Source organism: Phascolarctos cinereus, unplaced genomic scaffold, assembly GCF_003287225.1.
Source record: "Phascolarctos cinereus isolate Bilbo 61053 unplaced genomic scaffold, phaCin_HiC Scaffold_3;HRSCAF=262, whole genome shotgun sequence".
Classification (NCBI taxonomy): domain Eukaryota; kingdom Metazoa; phylum Chordata; class Mammalia; order Diprotodontia; family Phascolarctidae; genus Phascolarctos; species Phascolarctos cinereus.
In genome coordinates, this window is record NW_027555736.1 from 224,063,412 (window position 1) to 224,075,879 (window position 12,468).

Consider the following 12,468-nt stretch of genomic DNA (forward strand, 5'->3'; position numbering starts at 1 on the left):
TGGTGTCTTTTGTGTTTAGAATATTATTCTATCTTTTTTTTGTTAAGAAAATTTCAGAATCCTAATCCAACGTTTGCAATTTTTCAGTCAGGCAAGCAATTGCTGAGTGGGCATCTTTCTGGCAACCTTCTGACTGATTCTTAAGCATCTCACCGAACTTGGATTTCTACAAGTTCAGCAGTGGGATGCAGGTCACATTTGTTCTCAGATTGTATTCCGTCGTTTTATTGGATAGACGACAGACATAACTGAGGTCCTTCTTAGGAAAGGATTTGACTCCTCCCTTCAACGGTAGCTTGCTATTCCTCCCTCTGAGGGTGCTGATTTTTTTTTCTCCTTTCCGAACTTCACTTTCTTCCATCATAAAACTCCAAAATTTTAAAGGAAAAGTAAAGGGGTTGTTCTTCTCTAGTGAACGAAACAACTTCATTTATTCAGTTCTTGGGCATTTTGACTACCTTCCTGTCAAGTCCACGTGGGGCAGTGATGGTGTGAAACTTTTAGAGACAGCACCAAAAGTTATTTCAGTGGTGCAAGAAAGCAAGCCCCCATTCCCTTGAGCTTCCCTACGCAAAACCACCATCTGCGTTTCAAGTAATAGTCCAACAAACCTTGCGTCACTAGGGTCCGATTTCTACTGAAATCCCCCGGAACGGCCAGGCCCCCTTGAAACTCTTGTAAGATTTTGCCTTTATCTCAGAACTCAACGCCTCCTACCCCTCCTTGGTTTCTAGCCCTGGAGAAAACAGTCCGCTTAGTAGTGGGTAAGACAGCCTGGAGACAGTCACTCCCAGGGGCGGGAAGATTGTCAGAAAGAATCGAGCAACTAGCGGGAGCTGGAGACTCCTCTGGGTCGGGGCTGCTGCTTCTCTCCTATTTGCAGAGGATAGCGCTGGCTACAACAGCCGGAGTCAGAGGAGCCAGGGAACCCGATAAATCCCAGGGTTTATCTGCACGGGGCTAGAGAGATCAAAGAAGAGAGACTCACGCTAAGAAGGGATATAGTCACAGAGAAGCCTGGCCAGCTCGGGTCCAGATAAGGTACATTCGCACACGTGCGATGGTCACACTTGCATGCACGTACGGGCAGGCTCTCATACCGCTGGGCAGAACTCCGTAAAGCCCTGATTATTACGTGTGTGTGTGTGTGTGTGTGTGTGTGTGTGTGCAGGAGTGGGCACGCGCGTGTCTGGGTGTGCATGGGTGCGTGCAGGAGTGTGTAACATGCACACACCCTTCTTCCTCCCTGACTCCCTCTGTCTCCTCCCTTCCCGCACCGCCCTCCCGCGCCCCCCAGAGAAGGCTGAAAGAAGAGTGATTCTCTCCGCCCGCCCTCCTTCGCCAGCACTGGTCCAATCTGTCCCCCCCTCCCCCCGCAACGACGGAGGGGAGTGGAAAGCGGTGGAAGAGAAAGGGGGGGCAGACTCGAGTGAGCGGAGCGAGAAGCACTGAGGCGCCGGGGAGAGCAGAGGAGACGATGCCTCGGCTCCTCGGGAAAGCGGGGCTCCTCCTCGGCTTTGTCCTGCTCACGCTGCTGCTCCCCGCCGGGAGGGGGCTGCCCCTGAGAAAGCTCCGAGGACCCGAATCCGGCCCCTCGGGGCCCCGGGACAGGAGCCACTCCAAGCCTGCAGAGGTGAGAGAGGCGGCATGGCCTCGGCCACCCCTACTAGGGCGGGGGCCAGGTGGGGTAACTCGAGAGCGCGCTCTGCCCTCCCACTCGCCCGCGGCTCGTGCGCGCTAGCCTCTGCTCAGTTCTCGGCCAGGTGCCTGGGGCCGTGCCCACCAGCCAGTGAACTGGGTAGGCAAGAAGCTTTCTCCAGCATCGGCGAGAGTAAGGGAGCAGGGGGGACCGGAGATAGGGACTGGCTGCAGGTAGCAGGTGGCCAGGGAAGAACAGTGACTGCCCCCCTTTCCCACTCAAAAAAATAAAAAACACACGATGGGGAGGAGAGCGGCATCGGGCGGCTGGGATTCTGGTTCTCTGGGTTCCTTTTTGACTCCACCACGCCCTGTAAAAAGGATAGTTTTATCAAGGTGGTGTATTATCCTCCTGCCCAGTGTCCCCGTGCACAGTGTGCTCCAACCCGGGATAGCCCCAAACACAGGACCGATCAAGCCGAGGGTTTTCAGCGAGACAGCTAAGAGCTTCTGTTTTGTTTCAGTACAGAACCCAGGTACTTGTGCCATGTGAATCATTCCCCTCAGAGATGGAGTTGTTTCTGGAAAAAAAAATTTTTTTTTGACTGTTTGGAGTAAAGACAAAGATAAGTGCAAAAAATAACCCCAAATGAATACAGACCTACTGAAATGAAGCACATGCTACTTTTTCTGTGTACATGTATCCTCCTTAAGTTCTTTTAGGCCTACACAGCCTTTTGCTTAACAGATAGTTATTAAACTGAAATGAATTGAATTGTTTGCTCTCTCTGTCTTCCTGATGGGACTGAATTTGCTAACTCTTTAGCCCGTAGCCTTCTTCCTAGGAAGTCTCTGGAAACTTGCATTTCCCAGCAAGTAATAAGCTGTTTTGTGAAGGGAAAATGAATTGTGTTCCTTAGGCAATTGCAAGTGTCCTAGGGTAGGAATTGAATAAAGGGAAAGGAAAAGAGCCAAAGAGAATTCTCCAGTTCAGAGTGAAAAAAAAATCTACCACTTGGTTCAGGAACCTCAGAGATTATCTAGCCCAACCCTCTAATTTTACTGATGAGAAAACAGGCCCAGGGAGGTTAAGGTCACACAGAAAGAAGTGTTAGAGGCAGAAATCAAGCCCCAGGTTCTCAAAAGCCTCAGTTGATACACCCTTTCTACTGTACCATGCTGAGACACACCCCATCAAGAAAACTGGTGTACTTGGAGAAGGAAAGAAAGGACTGAGAGGTGGGGCTGCTGGTGTGTGGGGGCAGGTTCCCACCACAGGAAAAGACAATTGAACAACAAAATTGGAATGGACTACCTTGAGAAGTTGTGAGTTTCCCACCACCACCAGATCCTTCCAGGTGGAGTCTAAATGATCATTTATATAGATGGGATTCATGGTTGTTTCAGGTATGAGTTGTACCTCAGATAGATATGGTCCCTTCCAGTTTTCAGTTTCTATTAAGTTTTCCGGTGGCCTCTGTATCTCTGTCTCTGCCTCTTTCTCTATCTCTGTCTCTCTGTCCAGAATGGGGTGGAGGTCAGATTTGGAAACATCTGGACTCTTGGAAGTTCTGCCTAGTAGCCGGGCATTATGGGAATTTGCCTAGCCTGCCCTGAAGAAATTATCTAATTTATACATAGGGAAAATTCTTCCCTCTCCTATTATAAACTAGGTATGGGAGGGGTGGGGAGGTGGGGGAGGAAGCTGTGACCCACAGAGGCCAGAGGAAGCAGAGAATTGAGCTAACAACCATGGAGGAGAAGGGGGGAGGTGTTTAAAACAAAACATTTATTAGCAGGCCCAGGTAGCTAGGTGGCAAAGTGGATAGAGTACTGACTGAGCAGTCAGGAAGACTTATCTTCCTGAGTTCAGATCTGGCCTTAGACTTATTAGCTGCGTGACCTTGGGCAAGTCATTTAACCCTGTTTGCTTCAGTTTCCTTATCTGTAAAATGAGTTGGAGAAGGAAATGGCAAATCATTCCAGTATCTCTGCCAAGAAAATCCCAAATGGGGTCACAGAAGTAGACACCTGAAAATGACTGAATAATGTGCCAAACAGCTTACAAAGCACTTTGGAAATACCTTATTTAATCCTCACAACAACCTTGTGAGGTAGGTACTGTACGACAGCCAAGTGTAGCATACAGAAAGAACCTGGGATTAAAAATCAGGAGATTGAGGTTTGGGGCCCACTTTGACACTGACTTGAAGGGTGACTTCAGGTTTCCTCATCTGGGAAAGAAGTAAACAGATTCTTCCCATTTTACAGATTGGGACAGAGATGGACACAGAGAAAGTGAATGAGAGCTTGAACCCAGATAGTTTTTCTGTTGCTCAACCAGGTTCTTTGTGAACCCACTGAAGAAGACTACCCATTTTAATATCTAGGCCTGGAACAAAGGAACTCTCATTTCGTATCACTACCATCATCATGTTAATAATACTAGTAGCTAACATTGATGTTGTGTAAGGTTTTTGAAGTATATTATCTCATTTGGGCCTCATACAAACTCTGTGAGGTAGTGCTATGGTTGGGGCACATTAAGCATCCTAATGGTTAAATCCAAAAGAATGTATAGGGCTAAAGTTTTTATTTCTGTTTTTTCATGAGCCTGGTCTCCTGTCTGAGAGACGGCACTGGTAGTAAAATGAACTCATTAGCATTTATTTCTACTCACTTGGCATAAATTGATCTTCTGTCCCTCCTTCCCCTGGCACCTACCCTAGGTTTTAAGGGCCCTTAGGGTACCAATGAATACTGGTGAAAGATATGAGTATCCTGTAAATACTTAGGGAGTGCTTACTGGTGACTTAATTAGTAAATGTTTTAGAGTACCTACTACAAGCTTATCATTGTACTGGGCTTAGCATCCCCCTTGGAGAGATGAAGCACAAATACATTCTTCTCTCTCTGTCTGTCTATCTGTCTCTGTCTCTCTGTCTCTCTCTCTCTTTGTGTCTCTCTGTCTCTGTATCTGTCTGTCTCTCTGTCTCTGTCTCTCTCTGTGTCTCTCTGTGTCTATCTGTCTCTCTCTCTGTCTCTGTCTCTCTCTCTTTTGTCTCTGTCTCTCTCTTTGTCTCTCTGTCTGTCTGTCTGTCTCTGTCTGTCTGTCTCTCTCTGTGTCTCTCTGTCTCTGTGTCTGTCTCTGTCTCTCTGTCTCTCTCTGTCTCTCTCTGTCTCTGTATCTATCTGTCTCTGTCTCTCTGTCTCTGTCTCTCTCTCTCTCTCTCTTTCTCTCTCTCACCTTTCATATTTAAGTAGATGCTAAATCCCATCAACACCTTGCCAGCATCTCTCATGTCCATAATCCCTCCTTTCAACTCCAATTGCTACAACTATCCTACTACAGACCATCGTCATAGACACACAGTAAATGCTTGATAAATGTTCGTTAACCTGGAATCACTTAATAGTCTCTGAATAATTTTGGCTGTCTTTCCTCTCTTCCCTCTCCAGTCTGTCCACGCAGAATAGTTTTTCTTATGCATAGGTCTGGTCATATGGTCTGAGGTAGCTAGATGGCATAAGACCTGAGTTCAGATCCAGCCTCGAAGATGCCTTAGCCATGTGACCCTGGGCGTAGATTAATCTCTATTAATTTCAGTTATATTAATTACAGTTTCCTCAACTGTAAAATGGGGATAATAAGAGCTCCCAGGGTGGTTGTGAGGATCAAATGAGGTAATATTTGTGAAGTGCTTAGCATAGTACCTGGCACTGTATAAATGCTATTATTATTATTGTTTGTATGCCATTCCTCTGCTCAGAAATCTTCATTGGTTCCTAGGTAACAGCAAAATAAAGCCCAAACTCCTCTGGCTGACATTTAAGGCCCTCCACTACCTGGCACTATCCTTCCTTTCCAGTATTATCTCACATCATCACTGGGGTTAGGGGTGCGATGTCCCTGCAATCTGTAAAATCCACATAAAATTTTTTGGCCCTCCCTTCATACCAGAGAAGTCTGCTGGATTATTATGCTATTAAAAGATAAAATATATTGATATTATACAATGCCATACCTATATTTTATGCATTTCTGAGTTTCTAACCATTTTCTGTGTCATCTACTGACCTTTGTGTGCTGTCTGTGGCATCCATGAAATTCCCGAAACCTTCCCATTCGATTTCTTATGCCGACCAGTAACATATCGAAACTTCACTGGGGAAAGTCGAGATGTTGAAGAATACCTGTACTTGCTTTTGTGTAATTTACACTCTAGCCAAATTGTACTACTCAGTCTCCCGAACATGCCCTGTGCTCCCATGCTTCCTTACCTTTAATAACACCCAACTCATTTGCCAACTCTTCCACAAAGCCTTCTCTAATTCCTTTGTGAACAACTCCCAGTCAGTAACAATTAAATCAAATAAACCAAGTAACAAGAATATCCCTGTGCACAAGAAGGAGGAACTCTCCCAAGGTTTCTATGCTAGTATATATACAGGAAATAAATATGACCAGACTTGCAGAGCACTGTGCCTGACACATTGTAGGCTCTTAGAAAATGTGTGTTTATTGATCGATAGAATGGCACATGCATAAAGAACCTTTATGGCCAGAGGATATGCATAGCCAGGGCATTCGTGCCTCTGACCATCATTGGGTACCAATGCTTGCTTTGGGATGGGAACATCCTCTGTGGTTCCATTCTTTCTGCCACACTGCTCTCTGCTGGATATCTCTGCTGAGCTGCTCTCATCTTCTGGGCTTTGGCTTCTGTGCAGGCTTTTCTGTTCCTCCTCTCCCCTCCCCTCTATTCCATTGACATTTGCTGAATTACATCTGCTATTCAGCCTCTCCTCCACGGGTGTGTCTGAAGGGGGAGGAGCAGGCAGATTTTCTTACTGTACAAATCAGCCCAGGAACAAAACTAAAGCCGCCCAGATGAAAGTGGAGGAGCTGGCAACTTTTGTCCCATTCTCTACCAGCAGTTAAAACCTTTGTTTTAGACAAAAAAGACCAAAAAAAAGATACATTTCCTGTCCTCAAGGAGTTTAAAGGCTAATAGATGAGAGACAATATGCAAATGAGCTTGATAGAAGGAAGGTTATATGTTCAAAGAAAAGCTAGCCAAATGCTATGAGAAATTTTGATCCTAACAGTAGCTCTGTGGAATGATGTAGGCAAGGCACAGGTGTTATCTCCATTTTAAAGATGAGAAAACTGAGACTTATAAAGGTTTTGAGTTGCTCAAACTAAACTATATTAGGCTAGCCTGATTATTCTGTATTCCAAAAACCAATAGGAAATTTTAATTCCTTCTTTACATTAAGGAAGTCTTCAAAATAGATTATTGCTATCTAGAAGACCCTGAGTGTACACATAATAGATTGGGGGTCCCACCTCCCCAGATTTCAGCATTTAATCATTGCCTTCAAACATCAGTCTTCTTGAGTTTTTCCCAAGCTTAGCCACTAGCCACTCACAGAGTCATTTCTGAGCCAGTAACATTTGAGATGGTAGGAATAGTGTTGGAAAGGACCTTAAAAGCCATCTGGCCCAGCCCCCTTCTTTTACAAATGAGGAAACTGAAGGCCAGGACTGGGGTGGGGAGAGTATAAAGTGATTTGGCCAAAAGAACACGCCTTTGCTCATCCACCTATCTGGAACTCCTTCAAACCCTACCCCTTTCCTCTGAACCCAGCTGAAACTTATCTGTCCTTCAAAGCAAAGCTCATGTTACACCTCCCTTGTGAGGCTTTCCCTGGGCAGACCGGCCTCCAGTGAACTCTCTTCCCTGAATTCTTGGAGTACTCACTGTTACACGGTTCATTTGGGATTTACCATGTACTCTCTCAGAGTGTTATTCTTTTACATGCCCGTAGTATGTTTTATTTCTCTTAACTATATTACAAGTTCTTGGGGGCAGAGACCATAACTTAAACCTTACTCTTCAACAAGTATTCTTTGATGCAGTGACACTGGCCTCCTGGCTGTCCACAAACAAGACATTCCATCTCTTGACTCCAGGCATTTTCTCTGGCCATCCCTCACGCCTTGGAATGCTCTCCCTCCTTTACTCTGTCTCCTGACCTCTTTGGTTTCCTTTAAGTCTTAACTAAAATCCCACCTTCTACAGGAAGCCTTCCCTACCACCTCTTAACTCCAGTGCTTTCCCACTTTTAATTATTTCCTATTTATCCTACATATAGCTTGCTTTGCATATATTTGTTTTCATGTTGTCTCCTCCATTAGACTGTAAGCTCCTTGAGGGCTGGGAATATCTTTTGCCTCTTGGTATCCCTAGCACTTAGCACAGTGTTTGGCACATAATAGGACCTTAATAGATGTTTATTTATTGTTGATATTATTGATTGATGGTGAGGATTGTGAAATACCAGAAGTAGCTATCTTGGATGATTAAAGGAATTGGCCTGGTTATGTCCTTTGTAGGTATACAATAGATGTGAGTAATAGGATGAATCTATCCAGAATAGTAAGCTAGAGGCAGAGAATTAGGCTAGTTGACCTCTGAGAGTCCCTCTCAAGAGACCTGAGGATGTTTTGATTCTGTCTCTGGGATTTGGGGAGTTTAGCTTGGCTAAACATCTTCTTCTCCATTAGCTGTAATTCTGCTAGAGGTAGCAGATGCATAGTCTAATAATAAGAATAACTATAATTAATATTATTATAATTAATATTTACATACTACTTGCTAGGTGCCAGGCACTGTGCTAAACGCTTCCTGAATGTTGTCTTCTTTGTTCCTAACAATAACCCTGTGAAGTAGGTATAATTATTATCCCCATTTTTTAGCTAAGGAAACTGAGGCAGAGTTTAAGTGACTTGCTCAAGGTCACGTAGCTAGTAAGTGTCTGCGGTCACACTTGAACTCAGGTCTTTCTGACTCCAGGTCCTATGCTCTATCCACTGTCCTACCTAGCTTCTAAGAGGTAGGATCAGAGCTCTCTTTGTCCCTGAAATAATTGACAGCAGTTCTGCTGGACAGAAAGAAGTATAAGGTCCCCTCCCCCTCCTTTTATCTAAGTCCTTTTAGTCTCCAAGCTTCTAGCTGAGGTATCTGTTCATTCTGAGTCTTTCTACTACTGTCTCCTCCTCAACTGGGTACTTTAGCAGTCTATTGGATATTGGTTTTGAAATTTCCGGGAGATGAAGTACAACCAACTTAGATTGATCTTTTTCCATTGTTAAGGGCTATTGTTTAGTCATATACAATTCTTTGTGACCCCTGTATAGAATTGTCTTAGCAAAGATACTAGAATGGTTTGCCATTTCCTTTTCCAGTGGATTCATGAATTATCTCATTTATTATTTATCTAATTTGTTCCTCAGAGCAACCCTGTGAAGCCAGTACAATTATTATCCCCATTTTTTAGTTGACATAACTGAGGCAAACAGAGTTTCAGTGACTTGCCCAGGGTCACATAGCTAGTAAGTGTCTAAGGTCAAATTTGAACTCAGGTCCTCCTGACTCCAAACCCAGTGATCTATCAACTGGGCCACCTGTCTCCATTAAGGGTTATAGATTGAACCTAAACCCACATCAGAATAATCCATTTAGGAGCCTGAGGAGATGCTATGACCTTTTTTCACCTCTACTATAATCACAATCTTCCTGACCTTTTTTCTATCCATATTGTTTTCATCCCATGACTAAAAATGACCTGAACTATCTTGGCCCTTCCACCTACCACCCAAAACTGCTTTAGTCTTTCCCCAAGCTTGAACATTTGATACCCACAGAGTTATCATGGAGCCAATAACATTTGAGTTCAAATGTGGCCTTAGAGATTTACCAGTTGTGTGACCCTGGGCAAGTCCCTTAACCCTGTTTGCCTCAGTTTCCTCATCTGTAAAGTAAGCTGGAGAAGGAAATGGCAAACTACTCCAGTGTTTTTACCAAGAAAACCCCAAATGGGGTCACAAAGAGGTGGACACAGCTGAAGGAACAGCTAGATGGTGCAGTGGATAGAGCACCAGTCCTGGAGTCAGGAGGACCTGAGTTCAAATCTAGCCTTAGACACTTGACACTAAATAGCTGTGTGACCCTGAGCAAGTCACTTAACCCCAATTGCCTAGCTCCCCTCCCCCCCCAAAAAAGAGTTGGACACAACTGAAATGACTGAACATTGCAGTTAGGATTTATAGAATGCTTTAAGATTTGAAAGTACTGGTCTATCCATTCTGGAGAGCAATTTGAAACTATGCCCAAATGGCTATAAAATTGTGCATACCCTTTGACCCAGCAATACCACCTCTAGGTCTGTATCCCAAAGAGATCATACAAACAGGAAAAGGACCCATATGTACAAAAATATTTATAGCAGCTCTTTTTGTGGTGGCAAAGAATTGGAAACTGAGTAGATGCCCATCAGTTGGGGAATGGCTGAACAAGTTGTGGTATATGAATGTAATGGAATACTATTGGGCTATAAGAAATGAGGAGCAAGCAGACTTCAGAAAAACCTGGAAAGACTTGTATGAACTGATGCTGAGTGAAGTGAGCAGAACCAGGAGAACACACAGTACACAGTAACAGCTACGTTGTGGGATGACTAACTTTGATAGACTTAGTTCTTCTCAGTGATGCAAGGATCTAAGACAATTCCAAAAGATGCATGATGGAAAATGCTATCTACATCCAAAGAACTAACTATGGAGTCTGAATGCAGGTGGAAGCATACTATTTGCTCTCCTTTTCTTTTGTTGCTTTAATTATTCTTTCTCGTGGTTCTTCCCATTAGTTCTAATTATTCTGTACATCATGACTAATGTGAAAATATGCTTAATATAAATGTAGAGCCTATATCAGATTGCATGCCATCTTGGGGAGGGGGGAGGAGATAGAGGGGGAGAAAATTTAAAACTCACAATCTTATGAAAGTGAATGTTGAAAACTAAAAATAAATAAATCATTTAAAAAAAAGAAAAAAAAGATTTGCAAGTACTTTACAAATATTCTCTCATTTGATCCTTGCAACAACCCTGGGAAGCAGGTAGTATTATTATCCCCATTTCACAGATGAGGAAAAGGAGGCAGACAGAGGTAAAGTGATTTGCCCAGGGTCACACAGTAAGTGTCTGAGGCAAGATCTGAATTCAGGCCTTCTCAGTTCCAGGTTCAGCACTGTTTCCTGAGCTGTCTCAATGAATTACTGTAAGAGATATCTCCTTTTTGAGGGGTGGGGGCCAGGAGGCAGGATTAGGATTTCAAATGCCAGTCTTTGTATTGAGGGTGAAATCTGAACTGAGCTCTGTTTTTCCCGCTCCCCACCCCAATTGTTTGTCATTGCCCAAACCCCTTGGAAGCCTGGTCTTAGGTAAGAAGTATTTGAATCTCTTGGATTCATGGGGCAACCTGCTGGGCCCCTAGAGTTTGAGGTCTTTCTTCCCTTCCATTACTAGCTACAGTCATATTTGGGCAGCAGCCTAGAAGAAGGTTAGGGCGGGGAGAAAGGGAGGGGACTGAGGCTAGGGAGGAGTCAGAGTTGCTCAAGAATAGGGGGAGGGGAGGATGACTGGGAATGTTGGTTTAGCAGCTGGGGTTGTTGGGCTCTCATATGCCAAGACAAGTTCATAGTTCCTAAAGCAGGAGTGAGTGGAGATGGGGCTAATGAGAGGGTTAACAGCAGCTCTGCTCACGTAATGCATTAAGGATTATGGCTAACATGCTTCCACAATATTAACTGGGAACATGTGGCCTAGGGGTGGGGTGATCCAAGCCAGGCTTTAATTAGGAGAGGATATATATGAGACTCTTAGCCACAGATTATCATATGCACACATATTAAGCCGAATATAGGATTGTGTAACTGTGTGGGTGAGTGAGTTTGGGTGCATTTAGGTTCATGAGTGTATGTGTCCTCTATATCTACATGATCATTTTTGGGGAGTTTGAGACCTGTAATTTCACTGATATAGAGAACTCCCCTCTGCTTGTGCAAATCAGGCATTTTAGAGAATTGCCTATTCAGAGAACCTTGAGGGGTTAAGTGATGTGCCCAAGGGTCATACAGTAAGTATGAGTCAGAGACAAGACTTGAAACCATGGGCTTTTTGACTGGGTAAAACCACCTTGGCAAACAGGTTTAGGGTAAAGTACAAGCCTCCAACCCATCGGACAGTTGGGGGGGCTGTCTTCCTCAAGCATTTAAAGACTTCCCCTAGAGAAATGGGCAGATGAGAACAATTTGTTTCAACTGCCATGATGGCAGTGGAAGCAGGCTCTGTGTAGTGCTTAGAGCTTAGACAGACATCAAAGATGCCAAGGTCATCCATTTCATCCCAGGCCATCACCAGTCATCTTGATTTTTGTCTTGCCTCTGGATTTCAATGACTCCGGAGGAGGGAGTGAAGCCAATGACTTTGTGCAGCTCTGCCTCACTTAAATCCAGTTCAGGAGTAATTCAAGACATCATCCTCGATGTCACTGGTCATCCTTCTGAAAGGAAGGATGAACAACAATAACAGCTCTGTATGCACTATACCATGCTGCCTTTCCCATATGATGTCATCTAAAATTCAGTGCAGTTTTTTAAAATGTTGAGAATGTAGTAGAGTTGCCCTCGCTGCCAGGAAGACCTGAAGCCAGTTTCAACTTTCGACACTGACAGTTAACTAACTGGCTAAGTACCCTGTGCAAATTAACACCTCAGTGCTCTAGGCAACTCTATAAGGCTAGAAGTTTCTAAGAGGGTGCCAACCTGCATTAGTAGAGGGAATTTCTTCATCTTGGATTTCCCTCTAAAATATTTAATGAGTTGGATTTAAAAATCATCAGTCCCCACAAATGAGTCAGTGAATCCATGAATGTGTGCTTGCGTGATAAGATATGTGTCCACATATGTATATAGTGGGGAGCA

The 12,468-nt window shown here is 44.1% G+C and overlaps 1 protein-coding gene across 4 annotated transcripts in view; it reads left to right on the top strand.

The window, feature by feature from the left end:
* The first annotated feature begins 1,072 nt into the window (after positions 1-1,072).
* Positions 1,073-12,468, top strand: part of ISM2 (isthmin 2) — a 32,045-nt gene continuing 20,649 nt past the window's right edge. For 3 of the 4 annotated variants that reach the window (XR_013485434.1, XR_013485435.1, XM_020986169.2), the window contains exon 1: positions 1,076-1,633. Coding sequence is in view for 2 of the 4 variants with exons in the window: in XM_020986169.2 (XP_020841828.1) it covers positions 1,478-1,633 (156 nt within the window). In the remaining 2 variants the exon portion in view is untranslated. Of the gene's footprint in view, positions 1,634-12,468 lie in introns of all 4 variants that reach the window. The other variant, XM_078151454.1, reaches the window with a different exon arrangement.